Source organism: Myzus persicae, unplaced genomic scaffold (genome assembly GCF_001856785.1).
Source record: "Myzus persicae strain clone G006 unplaced genomic scaffold, MPER_G0061.0, whole genome shotgun sequence".
Lineage (NCBI taxonomy): Eukaryota > Metazoa > Arthropoda > Insecta > Hemiptera > Aphididae > Myzus > Myzus persicae.
The window spans coordinates 587,001-613,109 of NW_019104078.1; the positions used below are offsets into that span (position 1 = coordinate 587,001).

General features: G+C 27.4%; 2 protein-coding genes across 2 annotated transcripts; one reads left to right on the forward strand and one right to left on the reverse strand.

Moving 5' to 3' along the window:
• Positions 1–525: 525 nt before the first annotated feature.
• On the reverse strand, positions 526–8,867 carry LOC111038417 (ubiquitin-like-conjugating enzyme ATG3). The gene is made up of 6 exons (XM_022321506.1): positions 8,471–8,867; positions 3,411–3,572; positions 2,880–3,068; positions 1,092–1,220; positions 708–890; positions 526–639 (listed from the first exon to the last, which is right to left on the reverse strand). Exons 2-6 carry the CDS (start codon positions 3,480–3,482, stop codon positions 622–624), a joined length of 591 nt encoding a protein of 196 aa, XP_022177198.1. The 5' UTR covers positions 3,483–3,572; positions 8,471–8,867; the 3' UTR covers positions 526–621.
• A 3,596-nt stretch (positions 8,868–12,463) lies between these two features.
• Positions 12,464–24,905, forward strand: LOC111038403 (run domain Beclin-1-interacting and cysteine-rich domain-containing protein). The gene is made up of 12 exons (XM_022321476.1): positions 12,464–12,513; positions 12,666–12,827; positions 14,130–14,266; positions 16,422–16,605; positions 16,671–17,411; positions 19,685–19,847; positions 20,874–21,178; positions 21,559–21,701; positions 22,855–23,037; positions 23,098–23,280; positions 23,392–23,545; positions 23,611–24,905. Exons 2-12 carry the CDS (start codon positions 12,666–12,668, stop codon positions 23,833–23,835), a joined length of 2,580 nt encoding a protein of 859 aa, XP_022177168.1. The 5' UTR covers positions 12,464–12,513; the 3' UTR covers positions 23,836–24,905.
• The last annotated feature ends 1,204 nt before the right edge of the window (positions 24,906–26,109 follow it).

A 26,109-nucleotide genomic window follows, 5' to 3' on the forward strand; every position in this document is an offset into this window, starting at 1 on the left:
TGAGAACAATTAACATTAATAGTATAAATAGACCTTATATCATTAAATATAGTGACTATCAAATAATACCACTTGAATAAAACTAAAAGATATAGTAGATAGGCATATACAGTTAAGTATGATTATTGAGAAATAAAATATAAAGTTTGCTGATATGATCGATTCATGTGAATAATTATAATATTAACTATTATAAATTACTAGTAATTCATTTTTTGGTTCATGAGCATATTTTATGTTTATTAGTGTATTAAAATCCTATCTCTCACCTGAATTATTTTTTCATCAAAATTTTTTTTTTATATATATACATATAATTTATTTACTTATTCCTTATTTTATTTAATAATTAATATAAATGGTTATTACCAACTTTAAGATAAAATAAATATCATAAGACTAAAATTGAGTGCAAATAACAAATTTAATGCAATAGGTTTTATCAAGTGAAAAAACTAATAGCCAGTTAGTTAATTAAATTTGATCAATAACCAGATACAACGGAATAAAAAATAATTATAAAAACCTTTTAAAATTGATTTGCATTTTTAATAATTGTTTTTATGCTCATATATTTTGATTTTTCTTCTTCTTAACTCATTTCATTCAAGAATAAATTTATCAATAATAAAACCAGAACTAAAAAAATTGAACATTTTGAGAAATCAAAAAAAAACATTCGTGAAAATTGAAGGTGAAAAAGTTACCGAATCATCTTCCAGCAGACCACTTTCTACAAATGCATCCATATCTATTGCTTCGCCTTCATCATCATCATCATCTTCTTCACTACTATTTTTAATATAGAAGTTACAAGTTTTTATAATTTGGCTTTTGTGGGTCACAATGTTGGAAACTTCATTACCTTTGTATTGACCTTCAACATTTTCCTGCATCATAAAACATTTAATATTTTTCATATTGAGATATTCTTTTCAAGCTATACATTATACAATTTATACCTGTCTGTCTTATAGTAAAAAACTAGTCACAAAAATAATTACACAATACAAGTAAATAAGTACAAGGGAAAAATTAAATAAAAAATAATATTTTGAAATATGACAATCTTAATTATAAGTAAATATTACTTTGTGTGATATCTCTGATATTTTTTCTTTCATAGGTAAAATGGAAGAATCAAAATGATGAGTCTCAACCCATCCTTCGTTTCCTTCTTCCAATTCAACAATATTCTCAATAATTTCACTGTTTTCAACCTAAAAATGTATATGTTAACAATACAGTGTGATCCATTTACGAGGGTACACTAATTATTTCAAAAAATGATTAACTTTTTTTGAATTTTTTTTTTAAACTTTTAGATTTATACTTTTTTAAAACTAATATTTTAATTTTTTTCGCCCTTATAATTATTGATGAAGTCAAACTTTTGATTTTCAAACGGGAACATATGAAAAAAAAAGGTCATAAATAATAAAACTATTTTTTCTATAAATGGTCCCATTAAAAATTTTATTTTTCGTTATTTTGCTTGCAAAATAAAGTTCCTTAAAGTTTGGTGGTTTAAGGAGGTGTTATAATCGGTAGTGTTACAAATATCTTGCTATACAAATAACCAGTTTTCTAGTAATCATTTGTTGTAATTAGGTAGGTATTATTAGCCGATATGCTAATTAATGATGTGGGTTCAAAGTACTATAGTTATCACAAGGGCTAGGATTTATATGCAATAACAAATTGTAAAATATGCATTTTATTTACCAAAATATGCAAAAACAAATTTTTATTATTTCTAGATATATATTTTGATCATAATTTATTTATATTACATTAAATATAAGTTTATATAATTATTAATTACACACTACTATGATATTATGTTGTTTCAAATTTTCAAATACGTACGACCGGCGATTTGAACGTAGAATAGATTTGTACTGACTAAAACTCCTTTCCACATCACACGAGGTTATTGGTGCATATTTGAATGAAGCGATTTTCCCTGGAGTTAGATAAATATTAATAATTATCTTCTTCTTCATTTAGAATACTGTTATTAAAATCACTCAAATTGTTAAGTATAAGTGTTAGATTTACGCAAGTACGCAACAAACGTCGTACTATACATACGTCGTTAAACAATGTGTAGGTAGTCCTATCGGTCGTCCGACCAAGATAAGATAAGATATTTATACTATATATTTACAATTCGACGGATAAACCAAAAACTATCCGTATTATGAAATAAAAGCCTTTTAAAATTAATAATAATTTATAAAAATTCAAAATTTAAGTTAAAAAAAATAAAAAAACTCAAAAATCTATAAACATGCAGTTATATGCACTGTGTTCAAAATATGCAAAAAAAAATTGGTTCTATATAAATGAGAATAAGCCAAATCGTGGAAAAATCTGACAATCAATCAATTTGGACTTAAGGAAAAAAACATGCAAATGCATATAAATCCTAGCCTTAGTTATCACTTATTAATTGTTATCTTGGGTTGTGAACGATATCAAATTTATTACTTGTTGCTCGTACTGGTCTTTACAAATGAATAAATAGTATAATCAACACCTCCTTGAACCACCAAACTTTGAGGAACTTTACCTCGCGAACGAAAAAAGGAAAAATAAACATTTTAATGCTAATATTCATAAATAAAATGGTTTTGTTAGTGTATGACTTTTTTATCATATGTCCCCATATGAAAATTAAAAGTTGATGGTGGTTTCGCCATTCAATATAAGGGTGAAAAAAATTAAAATACCACTCAGTGATAGTAAAGCATAAATCTAAAAGTTTAAAAAAAAAAATTCAAAAAAGTTAATACTTGTTGAGATAATTAGTATACCCTCCTCAATAGATCACTCTGTATAATCTATAAATAAATTCAACCAAATTCTTTAGTTACTTGTCGATATCGCCGTAAACAGGGAACATTTCTTGTAATTAGATATTGTTTTTCTTTTGGCAAATAAGATTTAACCTTGCATTCATCACCACAAGCCCATTCCCAAGTTGGACATGTATGCACTAAATGGTCGCCAGCAGTTACAAATTCACTTGGTGTTACTACTCCTGTATCTTTAAATTTTGATTCCTATAGAATAAATATTATTGTCTTTTTATTTTTTATGGTGTATATTGTATCTAATGCATATATTGCAAAAATAGACCTTATTATTTACTATGATAAAATATAAAATTAGCTAAATTATTGTTCTGAAAAAAAATTGACACATTAGTCAATAATTGTCTATATCTACTCTATAAAATATAGTCTATAGCATGTGACAGGTATACCATAGTACTCTGTGTTAAGTTATATTCAATTAGCATGTGTTATGTTTCTAAAAAGAATGATTGTTGGTCTAAAATATTGGAACAAAATTAAGTATAGGACAATTTTTATTTGAAATTAAAAAAATACTCGTGTGATTACCTTTAGAACTGGGGCCAAATGTCCTGCAAATCCCAGTGCAGTTCCTTTAACGGTGTTGATAATATTTTGCATGATTTTAATATGAGTCTTGTAATTCAATTTGTCTCTGTACCCAAGAGTAACGAACGATGGAATGAACCTAATTGCTTTCACCAGTTTCACCTCAGCAAAAACATATAAGAAGAAAAAAACTTATAATTTATTCTACTAAAAAAAAAACCACTTTGTAGGACAAAAAAAACAACGAATTAGAATACAACATTCATGTAGCCTTAGGGCTTGTAGTCCGTGGGTATGTAATATTATTACGAAACCGTCGGTATTTAGTATAGTGATGACAAAAAGTGATATTTTTAAAAACACGTTTAAGCGGACGGACAAACGAGAAAAAAAACATGAAACGAGTTAAAGACCCTGACTAGAATGTTGCAAGGTAAAAAATATGGTGTTCTTTTTTTATCATTGTCGAAAACGACAAAATGTCCAGTTCACACTCTCTCAGAATAATACTACTACTATAAATACTAATATTTAAACTATTATTTTTATTAATTTACCGTTTAATTATATTCCTATTTTTATATTTTATTAATATTAAAAAATATTATATTATTATAGTTATTCTTAAACCGACCTAAGCTGCCTTGTAAGTATTAGCCACTAGATAATTTAATATTATGACATAATATAATTAATTATAATAGACATTTGATTATTCCGAGTATTCGTCGACTTGGTAGGTAGGTACCATAAAATAAGTAGAAATAAAAAATATAGACAACAGTTTAATGATTATCTATGATTTGAGTATTTGACTGTTGACTCTGTTGATGGGAAAATATATAGTTACCTAGTACACAATACGATACAATTATTTTGTCTTGCCGGGCAGTTGACAATATTAATATACGTATCTACTAAATTGAATTCCTGAAAAAAATCACCGGTAAAAAATGTGGCTAAACTTATATTATATGACATCAGAAAGTGCTGCAATGACTAGGTCATATAAGTAATCACTAATTATATAATATATTATTTACTTATTATTTTATATACAATAATATTATAATAATAATTATTATAACCATCGGTATCATGGCATACATTTTTTGTACGTATCCATATGCTGCCCGATGCACATGTCTGCTTTTTGCCGCTGTGGCGCCGCAAGTGGATGAATGCGAAGAATTGCGCCGCAAGACATGTGCACTGCACAATTTGATTACATATTACTTGGGCTCGGATGTTTATGAAATTGTAAATTTTTTTCTACTTATTTAATTGAATGTTAAGGTTAGGTCATTTAATCCATTTTCAAATAATTTCATTTTTATTTTGCATATTTTTGCTTATTTAATAGTTTTGTATTTATTAATTGCACAAGTATTTTGGGATTTATAAGAATATAAATGCATATTTCAGTACAAATTATTTGAACTTTAAAAAAAAAAAACGATTTAAATTAACAAACTATTCAAAGCAACTATACAATCATTAATTTCACAATTTGAATATTTACATTGATAGTAACTACTTACTACAGTCTACTAAGAATTAACGTAAATTATAAATGTTTATTTGGCCGAGGACTGCATTCTTCAAATATTCACCAATAAGTAATAACACCAGTAGATGTAAGACAAAGTTTTTCACTCTACAAAAATTTACTTTCAGATAACAGACGCGGCTACAAGTTTGATCAAATTAATAAAATCATAGTGTCACTACTCAGTCTGCAGTAATGTAATAATGTACTTAATAAAAACGCTATGTAGGTACTTAAAATTAAAAAATGTATTTTAAATTGTATTATATAATAATAAATAAAAATAACTACTACATTAATGCAAACATGATACATATTACAGTATTTTTAAGTGCATAAACAATCCGAGCCATACATACTATAGTTATAACTAAGGGTAGGATTTGTAGGCAATCAAAAATTGTAAAATATGCATTTACATTTTAATAAGATAAACATTAAAATAAAGTTACAAAAAAAACAAAAATGTATTTATTGAAATACATCAGTGATTGTCTGATTGTCTTGAGTGGTCCCTATGGCCTATATACTGATATTTGTTGTATCCGTCTAACAAGTGAGTGATATAGCAAATTATACACTCAGCAGATCACGTTTAGCTCTGTTGGTTTAAAAATTATAGTGATTGACCTCTTATGAAATTTAAAGGTGAGATTATTATCTAGAGCATCTCATAGTCTCTTTATTATATTTTAATTTCAAAGCGAATAATGAGTGTTTTAAAATTGTAAATTGTTTGTACATTTTAAAATACTCATAACTCCCTTAAAAATTAAAATACGATAAAAAAATCTGTAAGATGCCCTAGATACTATTCTTACCTTTAAATTTTATAAGAGGTAAATTCAGTCTAATTTTTAAGCAAACTGAGCTAAACGCGTGATCTGCTGAGCGTAAAATTTGGTACATTACGCACTTGTAAGACGGAGACGACAAATTTTAATGTAGCGTCCCCTTAATATAATATAATTGAGATTAAAAATTAAAAATTCTACAACAAATTGTCGTAATTTTCATTTTTGACTTTCAGCATTTTTAAAATAAAAATCACAATAATTTTACTAAAATCACACTGAAAAATAGTCTAATAAAATAATGGTGTTGCGAGGATGACAACTAAACGATTTGTACTACGTTGAGTAGTTTGTACTATGTAGAATTGTGTGTAATACACAAATACCCGACAAATTATATCTTGGATTTTATATTGACATATAAATATAAATATAAATATAAATACTTTTATTAATTGTGATTATCTGCTAAATTAAAAATGAGGCAACAGTTTTGAACGACGTCTATTTGTGCGTCGTTCATAACCGCACATTTTACACCATTCAGTAACCGCACAAATGTTGTCTATTGTTAAAAATGAAAATTTGGAAGGATGATAATTCAAAACCGCACATCTTTGGTTGACAGTTAAAAATTAAACACTTATTGATATTAAATGAATCGTCATCAAAATAATTTTATATAAAAGATTTTATAATTTTAATATAAACTAAATATTATTTTATTTATAATTAATTCAATAAAATATTGTAAGAAAAAATAATTTGTTTAATGCCACACCGGCATTTTTTGTCTTCGTCTTACAATACTATTATTATCAAGGGCATCTCGGAGGATTTTATTGATATTATTATTTTTAAGTAAGCTATGAGTATAAGTCGCTTTAAAATTTACAAAAAAAATACAGTTTACAAATGGTCATAACTTATTTTTAAATCAATAAAATCGTTCGAGAAGCCCTAGATCAGAGATGGCGAACCTATGACAACATTGTCACAGAGTGACACGCTCACACTTTTTTAGTGATACACACGAATGTGCAAAAGTTTGATAATATTAATGTTTTTAAAAAAAAAATTGAAGGAATATCGAACTAGTTGAGACGCAGGGAAAACAAAATCCAACCAAAATTTTTATTTGACACGCTGCCACGCTGGTACAAAAAGGTTCGCCGCCCCTGCCCCAGATAATATTATTGCCATTAAATTTTAAACAAGGTAAATTCACTCTAATTTTAAAAATTATAGAGTAAAAAGCATTATTGTGAACGTAAAATTGTTTTGCAATATTTGCCATATTAGTAAGACGGATACAACAAATGTCCGCGTGAAAAAAAAACTAATGTTTAGATTGGAATAAATCTGTAGAAAGTTTTATTTATTATATTTATTTTTATTATTTTGTAATTTTGATTTAATATGATTAACTGATGCGCGGTTCTAAACAATTATATGTGGTTTTAGATAAACGTGTGCATTATTGTTAACCAATACGTATCAGTGTGTGCAGTACCTATTGAAAGGTATAATTTTGGGAAAACTGTGCGGAATTGATACATAAAAGTGTACAGTTTTGAACGACTACCTGTTTTTGTAAGTGTGCGGTTATGACGATCACCTGTTTATTTTCCATCCGATAATTAGAACGACAACAAATTTTGTTAAATAATGTATAAGCTACGGAATATTTTGTTTTTATAACTTGTAGTATACTATACATATAGTAGGTATACGACGTCCGTATAAAACGGAATTGTCCCGTTGACCGTTGTCCCCGCGAAAATTATACGCGATGCATTTTATCCAATTTTTCAAGTCTGTGCTCTAAGAAATCTTTTTTCTTACAGTTGATTAAAAAATTTTGAGATTTATTTTTTAAGAAAATCGTTTAATTTTCAATATATTTGTGTGACAATATTAAAAATAAATAGAATGTAGGTACGTTTCAGTAGCATTTTTAGATTGTTTTTTGACCGATTTGGTTGTTATTTAAATTTATATAATGCATTAAAATTTAATTACCTATTGAAATTTCATTAGTATCAATTTGTATTTATTAAAACACTATATAACACATTAATTTATAGCATTAAACAACAAGGAAAATATTTGTTCATAATATAAAGAATATAAGTTTCAGTCTTTGAAATCCTACAATTAACAAATAAAATAAGAGTAAGTAAATTAGTAAGTAAGTAAGTAGTAAGTAATATTTTTTATATCTAAATGAAATTATAATTGTAATATTATCACTTTTGCTCTATAATTTAAATAATCTGCATAGACGAATTGTGACTTGTGAAGTGACTTTGAAATTATAATCATACTTTTACAGTCTTGAAGTCAATGACGTTATGTCGTTAATTATATGCAGGTGGAAAGCATTATCATATCATGTGAATTATTATTGCACATTATAATGTGTATTGATGTACTTTAAAGCCTTACTAAAATCATAAGGATAGTTATCTGCTATTATACTAAATATCATCAAAAATAAAAAGTTTAAGATAATAAGTAAATGGCAAAAGCTTGACGTTTGTTACGGAATTGAATTTACATATTATGAAATCACCACACATATTGTTTTGATAGTAGGTAGTTTGAAATTAAATATTTTCTTAACAATATAATATAAATAATAAAAAATATAATTTTTTTAAGCCATTTAAAGTAAATTAAAATATTAAAGTACGTATATTTATGAAAATACTTACTTACCAAACACATTTGATGATTTTCTTCAATGGAATAGCAATATACTGCATGTCTGCATAAGAATGTTTAAAAATAATGCACGTCAATTTTGTTTAGAGATAACAATAATACCTCAGCAATGAATAAAAGAATATTATTAAGCAAGAATGTATGCATAATCATAACAAAAATCAGATTGTAGATTGAAACTTACTAAAATAATAAGAATACAACAGTAGGCGGAAAAAAAGCCCACAGAAATAAGCCCAGAAAAAAAACTAACCGTTAAAAGTCCACGCGAGTGACATACAATTGTACTATTTTATATTTTAAAAATATTTGCTCAATTATAGTTCGAAAAAGCATACCTATAATACAATAATATTTTTAATAGTACATAATATAGATAACAGAATATGATCATAAAATAATAATAACTAATGGCCTACTGGCCTAGTAACTAATGTTACTAAGATTAATAAAAACAAAAATAGTAGGTTCATTGGCGTGTATCCATTCTCCTTGTTAATCTTGAGCAACAAACTAATATTAAACAGGTATTAGGTACCTGTTTTGAATTGATTTATTATATTATTCTTTTTATAGTTGTATAATTTTTGTATACATGTAGTATAGGTATACCTAAGAGCTAAGACTGATGTTTTTTGATTGTAGGTAACACAATATTATATTATTAACTTCTTAATGACTCAATACAACACAATTTACAAATATAAATTGTAACTTATAACACAATATATTTATATATTATGTATACATGCATTCATATTTAATTATTTATATTTAAATTTTTTTTGGTGGGCTTTTTTACGCGATTTGAATACAACATATTAGATACTATTACAATAAATTGACTAAGTAACAATAATAATATGAAAAATTGAAAATCAATAATTAATATTTAATAAATAAATTCGAAAATTTGAAAAACCCAAAAGTAGTAAGTATTATCTAAGTAATAACTAGTAAGAAAGTAAGTACCAACTCAAAGTTGAAAGTAGATAAAATACAACGGACAACGGTCAACGGTATACGGTAATCGGTATTATGCATTTCGTAAAATTTATGACACACAAAAGTTTTCATTACAATTGCAATGGTTAGGTTAGATTTTAGATTCTATCTTTATTTATGAACTATTATAATAATATCATATTCCTATAGGTATTATATTGCGTAAGCGTACCTAATAACTAATAAAAATATCTGCATACCTACCCGTTCTACTTTCCTTCCCCAATTCGCTAGGTACCTACTGTTGTAGAGTTCTTACCTACTAACACTTATACTAATGCTTAATAATAATTAGTACCTATATTTTATATAATGATAATCTATAATAATAATATAATGAATAGGTAATGACTATTTAATGCATGTACTATAAATTAGTTGCTAGTATAATCGAGGTTAGCTTTGTGAAGTTCCTTGTGTGTAATTTTTATTTTTGGTCACCTTAATAACTGAGACGGAAGTAGATAGTTACTAGGTACAGTCCGTACAGACACCACCGGTAAATAGTAATTCAAGAAGACGATGGATTTAGATTTTTTTTTAAGATTTACTACTCTTTATTATCTATTTTGATCAATCGATTTAGAAATATAAAAAAGGTAACTCAATAAATCAAAAAGGATATTACTTGCTGTTAAGTTTAGTTGATTTTAAAATAATTGTAAACAGTACCTAAACATAAACATAAGTGTTGGACAAAAATTAGTATTAAATTATATATAATTTTATGTTATGTATGTAATACAGTGCACTCGTATGTATAAAAACTGTATAAGCATAATATCCATATTCATTAGGTAATATAAACTATTATCCTTAGCCAGTGGTCGAAATGGCTCAAGATAAGTGGAGGGATGCCTTAAAATTCAGATTTAGGCCTATACGAAAAATAAAAAGTTTTCTTATACATAGGTATAAATATAAAAATCATAATAATTATTTCATTTTAAAACACAAGTCTTAGGAGGAATGCGTTATTCTAGACAAAATAAGTAGAGGATGAAAAATGTAAATACGAAAAAGTAGAGGGATGTCACCCGCACTTCGACCACTGTCCTTATAGCACATAATGTTGAACAACTAGGAAACTACTCTTCAAAATTTTGATTTCGATACATCAAGATTCTCAAAACAATTGTCCTTTAATTTATAGTAAAAGAAACTCCTCTTTAAATTAATTTTACTTAAAACATTAATTCGTATCGCCACAGAACACTTCTTAAGTGATACAAAAAATCTCAAGAATTTTAAAAAATGGACTTTAAGTATATTTAAAGATTCCAAAAATCGGTTTCGAATAACTGCGTTATTAAAGAAAAAAAGGGTGAGCGTGGTTGGAAATCTCATAGTCATGCATATTTGTGTTAGTCATAACCTCTTGAGATGGAAATTATATGATTGAGTAGATAGGTAGATATTTAATCAATTTCCAACAAGAGACTTGCCCGGTCGCCTCATTAGATTGAGTGGCTATGGTGCAAAATAAAAACGATTAATTCAAAAATAGTATATCATATTCTTCTTTAATAGTACAATCTTGTGCAAATGATATCGGATTCTATTTACCCAATCTTAATTATGCAGAAAACTGAAAATGAATGAAATCCGAAATATTATTAAAGAAGAGAGATATATCCATAGCCAATGCCCCAAAGGTATTTATAATTATAAAAAGGTTTTTAATTTCACATTCTCCAAAAATGTTGCCTATTTTGGCCCGTCCAAGACCCGTTATACAAAATTTGGATGTGCTTTTGTCATGTCAATCCAATTTTGATCAATTAATTTTTCTACAGTTGATAATTAGTTTATATTTCTTTAATATTTTTGTATATTCATTATCTTGCTAAGACCGGTATTTTAATAATGTACCGGTCACATCAAATGTCATTAAGCTAAAAGGTTGATAGTTCATTTTAGTTCCTGTTAATTATTATAATTTATAAACACAAACTGAATTCACTAGCAACGTATGAATGATGCATTTGACGAATTATCATTTTGGCATTTTGCATCATTGATAGAATAAACTCAGATAGCACAACTTTTGGTAATTAGCTATATTAAGGTTTAAAAAAAGACACTATTCAAATTATTAAGATATTAATTTTTTTTCCCGAAATGACGAAACGATAATATTCCTAGTACCCAGAGACTTGTTTAATATTTCTTTAAAGTTAATCTATTGCATTAATTAACATTTCATTTTCATTTTAAAAAGTTTTTTTTATCAAAAAAAAGACAGTGATATTTCTTCGAAAAATCACAAAAGTAGTAGGCACGGCTTTAGATATTATCTAAAGCCTTGGTAGTAGGTAATGTTTTGTAGTATAAATTAAAGTATTAAACATTTAAAGAACTATCAAAGTTACCATATGGACTACTGTAATATTAATTATAAATGCATATTATTTATTGTACCTGCCTGCATTATAGAACATAGGATATAGATAGATATATTTACGTTTACGAATTATATTTATGATAATATACAAGTATACAAGTTCAGCGTTAATGATCAAAGTTACGAACAAATTGGATACGAATATCGGAATATTAATATCTCTATATGTATTACTCTATATGTCTCTACTCTCTATGGAATATCCACAACATTCGGACATAACGTCGTCATGTCATTACGATCACCAGCAACCAGAATAATATGGTCTTATCATATCATTGTTTACTTTACATTTTGATAACCGTAATGTATTATCAGTTATTTTTTTACTTTGTTTATTGCTCCAATAGATTACACGGATCTGTGTGATAATCATACTGATTAAATATTTTAATATTTTAATCATTATTTTCTCAAGAATAAAATGATTTAAAATATTTATATTATTGTTTACCTGTCGAATTTTATATAACTTAAACAAATTTACAATTTATGATTGTAATATTTTATTTTAAATCAAATACAAATACTAATTGTATCATTATTTATTTTTTATCTAACGACGTATGAGTAATGTATATGTATGTTATATGCGTATAAATTATATTATAATAAATTATCTAGGTAGGTACCTACTATTTTTATTATTCAACTCTAATGAATTATAATAACAGACTGCCGCCAAATACTCAATAGCTTTTGTTCCTGTAAACAATTTTCGGGAATAAACAAATAGGTGTACAATTTATAGTAATTTTATCGATATATTCAATTAGATGGAAGAACTGCCAGTGATACTAGATCATCTGAAATCTACCGTAGAATGTTTGTCTATGTCCGCTCAAACCAATACTTGGGAAGTATGCGGTGGCTTGGATCGATTACATTCAATTATGATGAATATTTTTAGTCATGGTTGTATAACGATAAATTCAAACGTAAGTAGAAATTTAAGGGCGTGTTTATGTACTATTTAGGTAATTTATTGAAATTATACATTCAATTTTTTGACAATTTAATGTTTTTTCTTTATTATAATACCATTATTAATGATAAATATTTTATAAATTCCTTAAAATCTGTATGAATTTTGAAACTAACAATATTGTATAATAATATATATTTTTGGCCTTTCAATGATAAATTATTTTATTAGTTATAGGTAGGTGGATGTGGTATTCTTTATTTGAGGCGTATTAAACTATGTAATATACCTGGGCAGAATGGGGAATTTATCTCAAAATAACAAAAATGTCTGTATTTTTTTAATTTTCACTTTACCATGATTTAACTTAAAAAATATAAGAAACATATTTTATGCCGGGAAGCACTGACAATCGCTAAACAACTACCTAATTTATTAATCTATATTCTATTGTGAGCTAATTGTCTCTTTAAAAATGATTTGGCCCTTGCTTTTTTAAATTTTAGTCAACTATTAAATTAATTAATTTTATTATGCAATGCAGCATTAGCTTACTTATGAAAATAAAGACAAATTATACTTAAGTATGTATAATAAACATAATTTTTCCAACTTTAGAACTTCCTAACCTAACCTCTGAGATATAACTGTGTTAGTAGTTATACATTAATGAATATATTTATCTTTTCATGTAGTTAGGGGATGCCCTCTGAGGATTAGCTTTGTAGATTTAAAATACTTTTACTGTTCATAATAGCTGTGATGATTATGACCTCCCGTTTATCTTCGTATCATTTATTTACATTTTTAGGATAAGGTAATTAATTGTTTTGACTAGTCACTAATATAATACTTTCTGATATAAATTTTAACTTAATTCATTTATTAGTTTTATTACATTTAAATAAGGCTATGGATATGTAAGAAATGTTACTTTCCCCTTCCGCTTGTTATAGCCTGTGGGGCATAGTTTTTTTTATTTTCTACCAAGTTCTAACCATCAAACTATTAAAATTAAAATTTTTTGTGAAATTGTTAAATAATTTCTAGATATAAATTGACACATTGTATTTTTGTTCTTACATGATTACAGTTTAGATTTAGTGTTTTCCTCTATATTTTGGCTAAAAATTATTACATCAAAGTACTTATGTAAACAGTAGACTGTGTTGTAAATAAGTAGGTTCCCTGTTAGTTATGTTTTAAGAAGATCCATGTCTAGATTTAGATTTATTTATATAAAAATACTTAAACTAAGGCAATAAAGATGATTTTGTTTAAACTTGCAACAATGTTCAACAATATTTTTTTAAAGGCTGAAGATGTTGTTTGGAATTTTATTCAAGGAATCAATTGGTTGCACCCAACAATAGCATCATTATGCACATCGTCTAGAAATACATGCCCTAAAAATGAACATTTGGATAAATCATCATTATGGATATATAAAAGGTATGTCATAACACATAAGTCAATTATTCATTCACTACCTAATTAACAGGGTACCTCACAATTTCGTACAATGTACCTTTTTGAGAGCACAATTGCGTACGTTAAACCATTAACTTAAATATTTACCTCAAAAATCAAATGATTGCATATGATTTGCTGTGCAACGTTGCCAAATTTATGTTTTTATCTGTGATCAGTAAAATTTAAAATTTGAAAAAATGAATTAACTTATGGTATCACTTAAAAACTAAATTTTTCACAAACATGTTATAATATAGTATACAAAATAAAATAATTAAAAATAATATAATAAAAAGTGTTTATACCTTGGTATCACTTAAATAACAAATTTTTGACAATTATGCTATAATATTTTTACGAATTTTGTACTTGTTATATTCTTTCGTGGCTTCTTTTATACAAATTAAATCAGCATTTTCCATTTATTTAATCTGACCTCTAAATACTGAATGCATTTTTGTAGATGTTTCCTCTTGCGTTTCTTTTAAAATATTTGTAACTACATAGACAGAAGGATGGGAGGAATGAAATTGAGACTTGTAAGTTCGATGAAAACTTTATTTGCTGGGCATTTTCGGATGGCTCTTGTGCCAAATTTTCGGTGGAAATAAACAACCATTCTCCACGTATGTATTTAAAATGTAGTCAGAAAACAAACATCCAATATTTAAATGGGGGCAAATTGATATGAGTTCACCAAGCTCATTTTGGATATCTTGTAAAGGTAAAAATAGTAATCCAAAATAGTTTAAAGCAAATGGCAACAGTGCTTCAAAGTTGCAGAAAAAAATTGTACACAATCGTGATCATTAAATGTTCATGATTGCGTGTATCAATCAAGACTACGCAATCATGTTTTACCGAGTTAACAAATAAAATGTAATAAGCACAAATTATAAAGTGTTTTGGTAATTTGTTTAAATGTGTTAACTGTTAGCTTGAAGTGTAGATTTTCAACACCATCTGATTGATTGATACTTTATAGCACTTATTCATTAATAGTTTGGTATAAAGTACCTATTATCATACTTATTATGTCTTTACTGACATATTTTTGTAGGTATCTACACATTTCTGGTTAAATAATATTTGAATATTTTGAAATCTATTGCCCGTTTACCCTAGACAATTTTCAATGGAAGTTAAATTAAAATTCTGATCATTATTATTTTGTTGAGCATGAGAGTCATTTTATACATTAAAAATTGTTAGGTTGGGAATGCCCCTTTGCACTCCCCCCCCCCCCCCCCCCCCCCCNCCCCCCCCCCCCCCCCCCCAGGAACACAGCTAACGTTTACAAATGAAATTGTTTACCTTTTAATAGTTCATCACTATTCAATTTTAAAATTTCAATTCACAATTTTTAGCATTAACTGTAATTGTTTTACATTACAATTAAAATATGAATATAAGTGCCTCTATAACAATTCAATAAATAGTTCATATTTTGTACATAGTAAAAATGAATTCAGATTAGTCAGACTAATATATTAATCAGAAAAAAAGTTTTGTTACATCTACATAATAAACAATAACTATTAACTAATAGTACTAACTAGTAGTATAAAATAAAAGTAAATACTTATAATGGATTGTCTATTGCCTGTACAAAATTAAAATTATCCAAATTAATTAATTTTCTATCTTGTGACACAAGAAGTACATTATTCATTGGTTTTTTTTTTTTTGCTGATCAAATAAGTTAGTAATTTTTTAAAAATTTTGTTTATTAGATTTAGACATATTATTTATAGTTTTTAATACTAAATAGTCATCATAATGAGTTGCTCAAACATACCCATAATAGTTTATCACATGTGACAAAATTAATAATAATATCATCACTGACCAAAATAAATGTATTAATAGACTTGTAGTATTACCGTTCTTTCTTAATTGAACTCACGTAAGTATTTGTCAGTATTAAATTACGACAGACAACTGTTTTTCAAATAGACATTTAAAATTTACTATATTGGGCATAAATTATAAATAGAGAAAGAATTTTTATGTTTTATTATTTATTATTTATTTGAAAAATCAAAATTATTGAAATTCTCAGGCAGTGCAAATATTCCACCTACTCTCTCCTGCTTCAATGATAAATTAAACCTTTGATGTTGTAATTTTTCAGTCTTGAAAACCATTCACTATCCGAAAAACTTGGATTGTTATTGTCAGACAAAGATCATCTGTACAAATGTTATAAGCCAGAAGCTTTTTTATGTCAAAAGGAGTATAGTGATGCTGCATTATTATGTCTAAGAGTTGTTGAACTGAATCAACCGTCTTTATTACTGGAAATCAATCCTAAATTAGTAAGCCATTTTTAATTGACTATTTAACTATTGTTGATGATATATTATTTTTAAATGTTTTTTAGTACTTAAATTATTCATCTAAACTTGAACATTGTACAACCTTGCCAAAATCGTTATATAAGCAGACACATAGTAAATATTTCAAACAATTGGGTTCATTGACAAATCTCTTGAAGTATAAATCATCTGAAAACATCAATGAACATAATATAAATACTGGAAATAATAATGTACTACCTAAGCACAAAATTAAACATTTGTGTAAAAGACAATGCTATAGAAGTTGGCCAGATATTTATAATAAGACATTTGATCAATCAAAATTCAGACGGTCATTAAGTTTTGACACAATGCAAACATCTGACTACTCATTAGATTGTACCATCCAGGCTGCAACAATAGAAAATACATCTCAGGTTTTGTTACCAAAGTTATTAGATGTTAATTATGAACAGCTTCTACGTGATAACGATGATTCAAATAAACATCTATTATTGAATAGTGATTTGCCCAAACGAAATAAACGACGGTCAAAGTTGTTTACACTCCCATTGAAAATATTAGAAGAATCTGACGATGACACCCGAAGTAATATTTCTGATGGATCCAGAACTTTGATACCTTATGATGAATTTCCGCCTTCAAAGTATGTAGGCACATTCGGATTAGTATCTTCATATTTTCCCGATCAAGATTTGTTCAAGTTCTTATCTTCTGGACAGTTTCTTCAAGCCAATGCTGAACTTGATCGTGAAAATGCTCATTTCAAAATTTCTGAAGCAATTATTGGCACTATTGAACAAGTTAGTATTTTACTGTAACCATTGTTTTTGCTATATCTACCATGTGGTTCAGTTAATATAATAAATAATAATTTAATAAATGCTGACAATCTCAAAACGAAAAAAGCTTCGAACTGTTTAATTTATTTTGGATAAAAATAATTTTGAATTTGTTATAATATCTACACACCATAGTGTCATACACGTAGAAACTTATTTTGCATTTGTTGTTGCCATTAATTACGAATGTATAAATTTCTGTTTGATGTTACGTTAACTCCAAAAAACAATAGGTAATTACTAAATGGATGAATTTATATTAAATAATATTTTCATATCATGTTTTCACAATATTGATCGATTGCTAAATGTTGAACTTACAAATTTAATTTTTCCTACTTTTCTGTTCAGAATTACATTTTTCCCACAAGGACCAAAATATTAATTACATTAGCTTTTATAAATAACCAGTTCACAAAAAAAAAATTATCTTCAGCAGTCAAGTAATTGGATTTTAACCGCATGTGTAAAATATAATATAGTACGGAATGAACACTAAAATACTTGTATCTGTACTTACTATATGCACTTTGTAAACAATTATTTTTGTCACAACAACGACATCAATTTTTTTGTCCGCGGCAAGTGCTTGACGGTCGTAGCGGCATCGGTCTGGCCAGGGAATTCGGGCAAAATGTCTCCTGCTCACCGAAAACAGCCGGCCGTCAGGAGAGAGAAAGAAACCTACTCACGCAATACGCATCCTCGACATCACAGTGTGCCGTTTACTTCCATCATACAGCATTCCCTTTATATACAAGGCGATTATTATATCATTGAACTGCCATTTTCCCGGTAAATTTATGTGTTTATGAAAATATTTTTTTATTTTAAATACAAGACCTTGACTGCAGTAGTCATTGTCTGTTATTGGTGTGTTACATATGGGTTTCTAGTACATTATAGAATAAAACAAATAAGTAAGTGCAATTAAAAATAAAAGTGAATTCAAATGTACATTTTGATTTTATTCTGGTTATATGGTTTTGTATAAATTGGTGTCTTTGATAAATATCAGTAGGTTATAGATGTTAAGAGGTTTATTGTTGAATCATTCATAGAGGTTATTTGGGATGTTATATTTTGATTCTTCTTCATAAAATTAACGTCATTCTAATAGTAGTTGATTTATGGAGATTTCAGAGCTGGAAGAAGTGCATGTTTTGGGCTCTGTTTTATCCATAAAATGTTTATGGGTATGCTATACATTAAATATTTTTTTATTTCTTATAATATAGTCATAACAACACAACTATTTAAATTATATTTTTATCCTTATACCTAAATGTTATGATATTTTAAATTGTTTACCCTTTTAAATGACAACATATATTTTTCATTGTACTTTTGTACCAGTAGTTAATTAGTTTGAATAAATATTTAAAGCAGTATAAGTATAGTGTATCAACTATCGAGATTCAATGTATTGTGTATCACCATCACTCCATTCGGCTCATCTAAAAATTAAATGTTAATTTATTAACTTGCACTTGTTCAACATTCTTTAATTGTCAGAAAAATATTCTACTTACTGTGTGGGATGTAATAAAATTATAGTTATGTTAAAAAATAATATTATATGTGTATATATTTTTATAAAGCTGTGTAATGCTTTAAATTATGTACAAAAAAATAATTTCAAAAACACATAAACTAAAAATTACATTAGGAAAATGACTTTTTAGTGATAAAATAATTTTCCTATATATATAATCTTCACGTATGTGTATAATGCATATACACCCTTTATGTATGTATAAATATATACACACACACGGTAGACTCCTTAAAGTGCCCTACAGATGTATAATGAAAGACATAATAATGATGACATAATGTAAGACATCAAAATATTAATATTTTTTTTTTTTTTTTGAATGATCTAAAACGTTTATTCATGTACATTATATTCTAACTATTATACCTGCATGACTGTTTTATTTTATGTCGTCCATTTGCTTAAGTATTTACTTTTTAACCCCTGCGGTCATATACCTAATATTTTTTCTTTTCATTAGAAAATCGTACTTCACCGGGATCGACGCGCCCCGAGTACCTACTGTTTTCTGATCATATAGTACCTATCTATTTTATTTTATTTTGTTTTTTATTTTAAATTTCCCATACATTATTGTTTGCTTACATCAGTTAAGACATTTATTTTAATCACGACGGTTTTGTTGTCAATTAACACTGTTATTTCATGCATGCACGTGTATGTTCGATCATTTCAGATCAAATGCAATCAAAAATTGAAATTCACCGACGAAGTGATCGACGAGAGCGACGAAGAGATAAACCGGTTAAAACAAAAAATCCGTTGTCGTCGCAGACAAAAGCTGCAGATCGAACAGACCCCGAAGGCCGGCACGTCGTCTTCCGATTGCTTGACTGAATGTAAGTTAACTGTAGTACTTTAATATGGGTAGCGAAACCTTCGGTCTATTTGACAGATTTATTTGTCTGGTTGAAGCTTTTACTATTTAATATTTAATATAAGTTCTCTATGTAGGTAATCTTATTTAAGTCAAAAGTTAAAGTGTAAGTTTCAGACAATTGTTAGTACTTAGTAGGTTTATACAATATACTATGATTTGATGTGATGTTAAACACTTATATGTTGTATGTATAATTATAGTAATATATTATAGTATTATACACAGTTCGACAGTCACATAGAGTAGTACTGTAAGAGGATACGTATATTACAATTTACAATTTTTATTTGTAAATGTATAAATGATAGGTTGGCATGAATACAATTTTATACTCAGAGATTTTTTCGTTTTATTTTTACATAAATGTTTTATTTTACATTAAATTTAATGGTGTTTTCAAAATTTCAAATGTATACTCCTGAGTCATTATGACGAGAACACAACAAAAATATAAAATAGGCTTACTAATGCATTTGTTCCATTTTTTTTTTGACAAATTAAAGCTTTTTGTTAGGGTTTTAATTATAATTAATACATTTTTAAAAACAATTACTAAAAATTGTGATAATATATAATATTCTGTAAAAAAACAAGTATGGTTTATACTATACATTATGTTAATATATTATAAAAAATGTTAAACCTTTTAAATTTAAAGTAGAAATTAAAAATAAATTAGAAATACTTACTGAAACTTTCTTCGCCCACGAAAAATGCGATTTTCAGATTTTCGGATTTTCCTTTTTTGTTTTTGATTTAAATCAAAGTTAAATTCTACAGTATTTGTATAAAATAAAAATTAGTTTATGTTCTGTGGCTCCCCTAGGATCTCTAAATTATTACGCCATTGATGCATCTATGCGAGTGTAAGCTATCGACACGTCTTCCTCCCTGCATTGTGCATTATAAAGGCGTGTTTTAGATGTATTAATTCTCGCTACATAAATTATCGATGAATCAGATGTTTTTACTCATTTTTTTTTAGCCACGATGAGTTCTCTGACGTCTTCGTACTGCTCAACCACATCCAGTATGTCCACCACGGATGATATGGACGAGTTCGATTTGGACGACGACAGCATCTGTTCGTCGATGTTCTCTGTGTGCAGTTCGTCGGCGGGCTCGTTGTCATACTCGAACGCAGACCGGACGCGATCGGCCAGCGTGTGTTCAACAGTCACGGCAGAAAGTGTCGCACGGTCGTTGATCCGCCAGATCAGCCACAAGAACAACTGGCCCGTCGACGTCAATGTTCAGTGGCTAATATCTGAAAATGACGCCCCGCAACAGGTATGACATGTCGTCATCACTCATCATCTATTGTTACTTCACGTGTTAGGGGAGGCTGTGCTAGAAATTAAGAGTGTTGCTAAGTCAGCTGAGGAAATATTTCTGTGGACCTACCTACATTTTTCGCCTTCTCCAGATAGTTGATGTTAATTTATAAATATTAATTATAATTATAATAATTAATAATTTTAAAGTATCCAGAACTAATAGAACTCAAATCCTAATGTCCAAAACTTAACACCCATTCTTACCCAACTCAACATAAACCATCATAGGATTGCCACTACTGGCACTTGAAATAACATAAAATTAGCGGGGACTGAAATTTATTGGATATTCAATTAAACATCATGAGCATTAAATGTGTTTGAACATTGCAGATTTTGCCTCTACCGTCGAGCTGGCCCGTCAACCCGCTTGATGACACCGATGATCGTCCAGAGGCTTCGTCTCGGTTGCGAGGCACTAGTGATTGGGCGCCACCACGACCGCAAATTATATTCACTAGTCATCCGTCGCCAATGTAAGCAGGGTTGGTTTTAAGGGAGGGGGGATATGCCCAGGGATGACAAAAAATATCTCAGATAAAATTAACAAAAAAAAATAATTTTTCTGTATAAAGAAAACATAGGTAAGTCTGAAAAGTTACGTGTTGAAAAAATAACAATGATATTGATAGGTACCTATTTTAGTTTAAAATTGTAATGTTATTCATGTCATCTTATTTGAGTGTGACCCACTGATATTTTACTAAACTTTAAAATTTTAATTGAATGTAATAGTCGGATATTTTATTGTTGCTGTATACATATGTATCGTTCTTTTTCTATTGTATTATTGTGTAATGAGTATGCATTTGATTTTTTATTGGAAGATCATAATTTATTATACTGTGAGTTTATTTAGTTAATTATAATTAGAATCCGGATTAGAAATCAAAATGCATTATTCCGGATTAAGTTCCAGGCTTTTCAAGTACAAAATTCATTTCAAATATCAGAGATTCAGAGAATTGAGTATTTAAACTTATGTTTAGCATTTTTTATGATTTCAGTTAATTTTGTTAATTGTTAGTGCATATTAATACATTATAATATGCATGTTTAGATTCATTTTAATTAGTAATTCAAAACATTAGCTCAAAACATTTTTTTCCGACCATTCATCATTTGTCGACTGTTCTACTTATGATTTCTATATGTCGATATGAAGTCTTTATCTATCTATAGTGCCACTATGCTGTTGTATGTCCAGGACTCTAACCATTAACAAACTAACAACTAATTTGTCATTTGAAATTACATCGTAATCGCTTTTATTTTGTTAAGTTCGTATTTTTGTTTTTTCAAGAGGTGTTGCAAAAATGCTTAGGTAAAATTTTTTAAGAACATTATTCCAGTTTTTTTATGACATGTTTTAGCATTTTTGGATATTTTTTATGCCATTTATATCTGGGATCTAATTATAGTATAGGGATCAGAAGTTGTTGCAAATTTCAATCGCGTATTGTACCTACCTACTAAAATAACTTTATACCTGAACCTGACTCAAAAACAATTTCTTTTTATAATGTGACATATTGTTTCGCCAACAATTTGTTTGTATGCATGTACCTACAGTCATTATTCTATACCTACTTAATATTATCTTAAGCTTATCGTTTTTTATTTTTACAGTAGGAAAAACATAATGGAACTACAAGGTTATAGATGTGCGGGCTGTAGTATGAAAGTGGCAGTGAAGTACGCTTCGAAGTTCCGTTATTGCTTTTACTTGGGTCGGTATTTTTGCACAGGGTGTCATATTGATAAGACCGCTATCATACCCGGCCGGATAATTGGAAAATGGGATTTTTCAAAGTATGTCACAAGTGCTGTAAAAGCGTCAATGATATTGTATAACATGTACTGTTTTTTCAGGTATCCGGTGTCGTGTTTCTCGTTCACTCTGCTGGAGAAAATGCTATTCGACCCGCTGTTCAATATAACCGATTTGAATAGCGTCCTGTATAAACGTGCCCGAGGCCTAGACAAAGTTCGAACGTACCGGATGCAATTGTATTACATCAAAGATTTCATTTTCTTATGCAGATACGCCGATCGGTTGGTATATGTAAACACTAGCGTATTTTTGCACGTTCTCACTATTATGATTTGTACTTTACTTCTTGTGAAAACAATATATAGTTTTACATTAATACATATTTTGAATAGATTAAAAGAGACATTGGAAACCATGGATGCCCATATAATACTTAAACCAGACTTGTATTCCATCCAAAACTTGGTGGATGTCAAAAATGGAGAGCTCGGTAAAAAACTACAAAACATAATTGTTGCCTGTAATAAGCACATTATCAATTGTCAGGTAAAAAGATAAAGTAAATTTTTTTGTACGATAACTTTATGAACACTCATTACTATTATTTATAGTTGTGCCAAGCAAGAGGGTTTGTTTGTGAAATATGCAACAAGAACAAAATACTTTTTCCTTGGGACTTCAGATTGGTCACGAGGTGTGTAGACTGCGGATCATGTTATCATAAAAAGTGTTACGATTCGAGAAAAGTGCCAATGTGCCCCCGGTGTCCTCGGATCATGGCTATGTTTAAAAGAACAGAAATTCAAAATGATCAGAATACTGCTATACAGTCTTGAACAATGGCAGTGAATTAGTTTCTACTACAACCAACCAAATGTATTAATTGTGTACTTTCTGATAATTGATTTTTTTATTACCTTTTAGTATTTTATTTTTGGTATTTTTTACTCCCATAACTATTTATTGTATTGTAGATTGTAGAACATACATAAACATGATAACAATGGTAATTATTTGTTATGTTTTTTGCCCATTTTTGGCAACAAGAAAAGAAATGAATATCAGATACCCTTTATGGAAATATTATTATTTAATATTTAAATAACCCATTAATAAATAATAATACAATTAACAGATATCCCTCTAATTTTATTGATAATATGGACTCATATAAATTTATAAAAAAATATTATATTTAAGCACTGAAATTTAAGGATATAGACACAAGAAATACTTGGCTGACTATACAAGGTTTTAAAAAGTACTTTTTGTGGTCTAACTAAGGATTAAAATAAACTGAATTAATAATGTTGTATTGTGTCATTGTGTACTATAACAAGTTCTACATACTAATATATATATAAATATATAAACAATAATATATAATAATTATAAATATATATATTAGTCTTAGTAATTAATCATTATAACATTTAACTGTCCTATAAATTAATTATTTTTATTTAATTGCTTACACTTTTACACATGTGATTATTATGTTTAAATTTAAAAAAAAACTGTAAGCTAATAGATCTCAGATGGTGAACCTATGACACGCTTGTTACAGAGTGACACGCTCACACTATTTTAGTGACACACACAAATGTGTTAAAGTTTGATAATATTAAAGTTTTTGAAAAAAAAATTGAAGGGATACGTACTAGTTGACACAAAAGGAAAACAAATTCCAACCAAAATTTTTATTTGACACGCTAGTACAAAAAGGTTCGCCATCTCCGTAATAGATTCTCGATCAAGCTGTTTTGTTTTAAAATCGTATACAACTAAATATAATTCAATTAATTTAACTGTTCATAATATTATATTTGTCAACACATTTATAGTTTGTATTTTGTAAGATTTAAATTGATGATAGCAAGTTGTGATGATTATTTTTAATAAAAAATAGCAATAATTACTTTTGTCTGGGTAAAGGGGTAAATCAAAAACAATACAGGACATAATCAACAAACACTATAAAACTTTTTAAGTTGGGTAAAAACAAATATTGTTATAACTAAATGAAAAAAATCTGAAAAATTATATTGAATTAGTATAGAATATTATGTCCAGTTAATTATGGTCCTATTTAGAATATAGGTATATATTAAATATTAATACTCAAACATTATGTTCCGACTGATATATTTATATATTTTATTTAGTTAAATTATTTTTTACTGTATATTTTTGTATTCTTAAAAATATAGCAATATTTTTTTATATACATATTTTTTAATTAGTGTATCTGACTATTTTTATATTTTTAACTAATAAAATATTATATTTTCAAAAATTATTATGGAAAATAAGAAATTTTATCAAAACATTAATATTGCTAACAAAAAATGTTTTTAGAGATTATTACAAAAGATGAAAACTTTGTATAAAATATGTCAATTACTAAAAACTAAAATTTCAAATTGTATGTAAAAACTAACATATTTTTAAATTTTAGAATTATCTTTAAGAACCTAGTTATGCTTGAAATTTGTCATCAGTTATTTTTTAATACATTGTATCAATAAACATCTGAAAAAATAGTCCTTTTAAGTTTGAAATACTTATTAATGTTAAAAATATATTCTAGCTATTACCTAGCATATTATGTATTAAAATCTATGATAATTTATTATAAACTATTCCTAACTATACATAGTTGTATTTTATGTAATCTCAATAGTAATAAACGAGTGCCAATTCGAATATTGGCACATTTTTATATATATGAATATTGTTGATAAAAAATTATAATTTTATCAACAGTTTTTAGAGGTATACTAATAAAAATTAAATAAATAATTTTTTTCTTTTAAACTGCATTGCCCATTTTATAAAAGGTTTTTTTTAATTGAATAGCGTGAATAATATAATAATATAATAATATAATATTCTTATATAAGTAAATTATTTATTATTTTAAATTTTAACCTAATGAAGTAAATATATCATTCAATTTGTAGATTTGAATTTATGATCTATTACAAGACAATTAGATGGTATGTTGTCAACACTTTCGTGAAACATTCGTCATTACCTACGTACGTTGGTATGCACCACGATTATAAAGAAGTTCTTTATAATCGTGATACGCATCATCACAGGGTGGA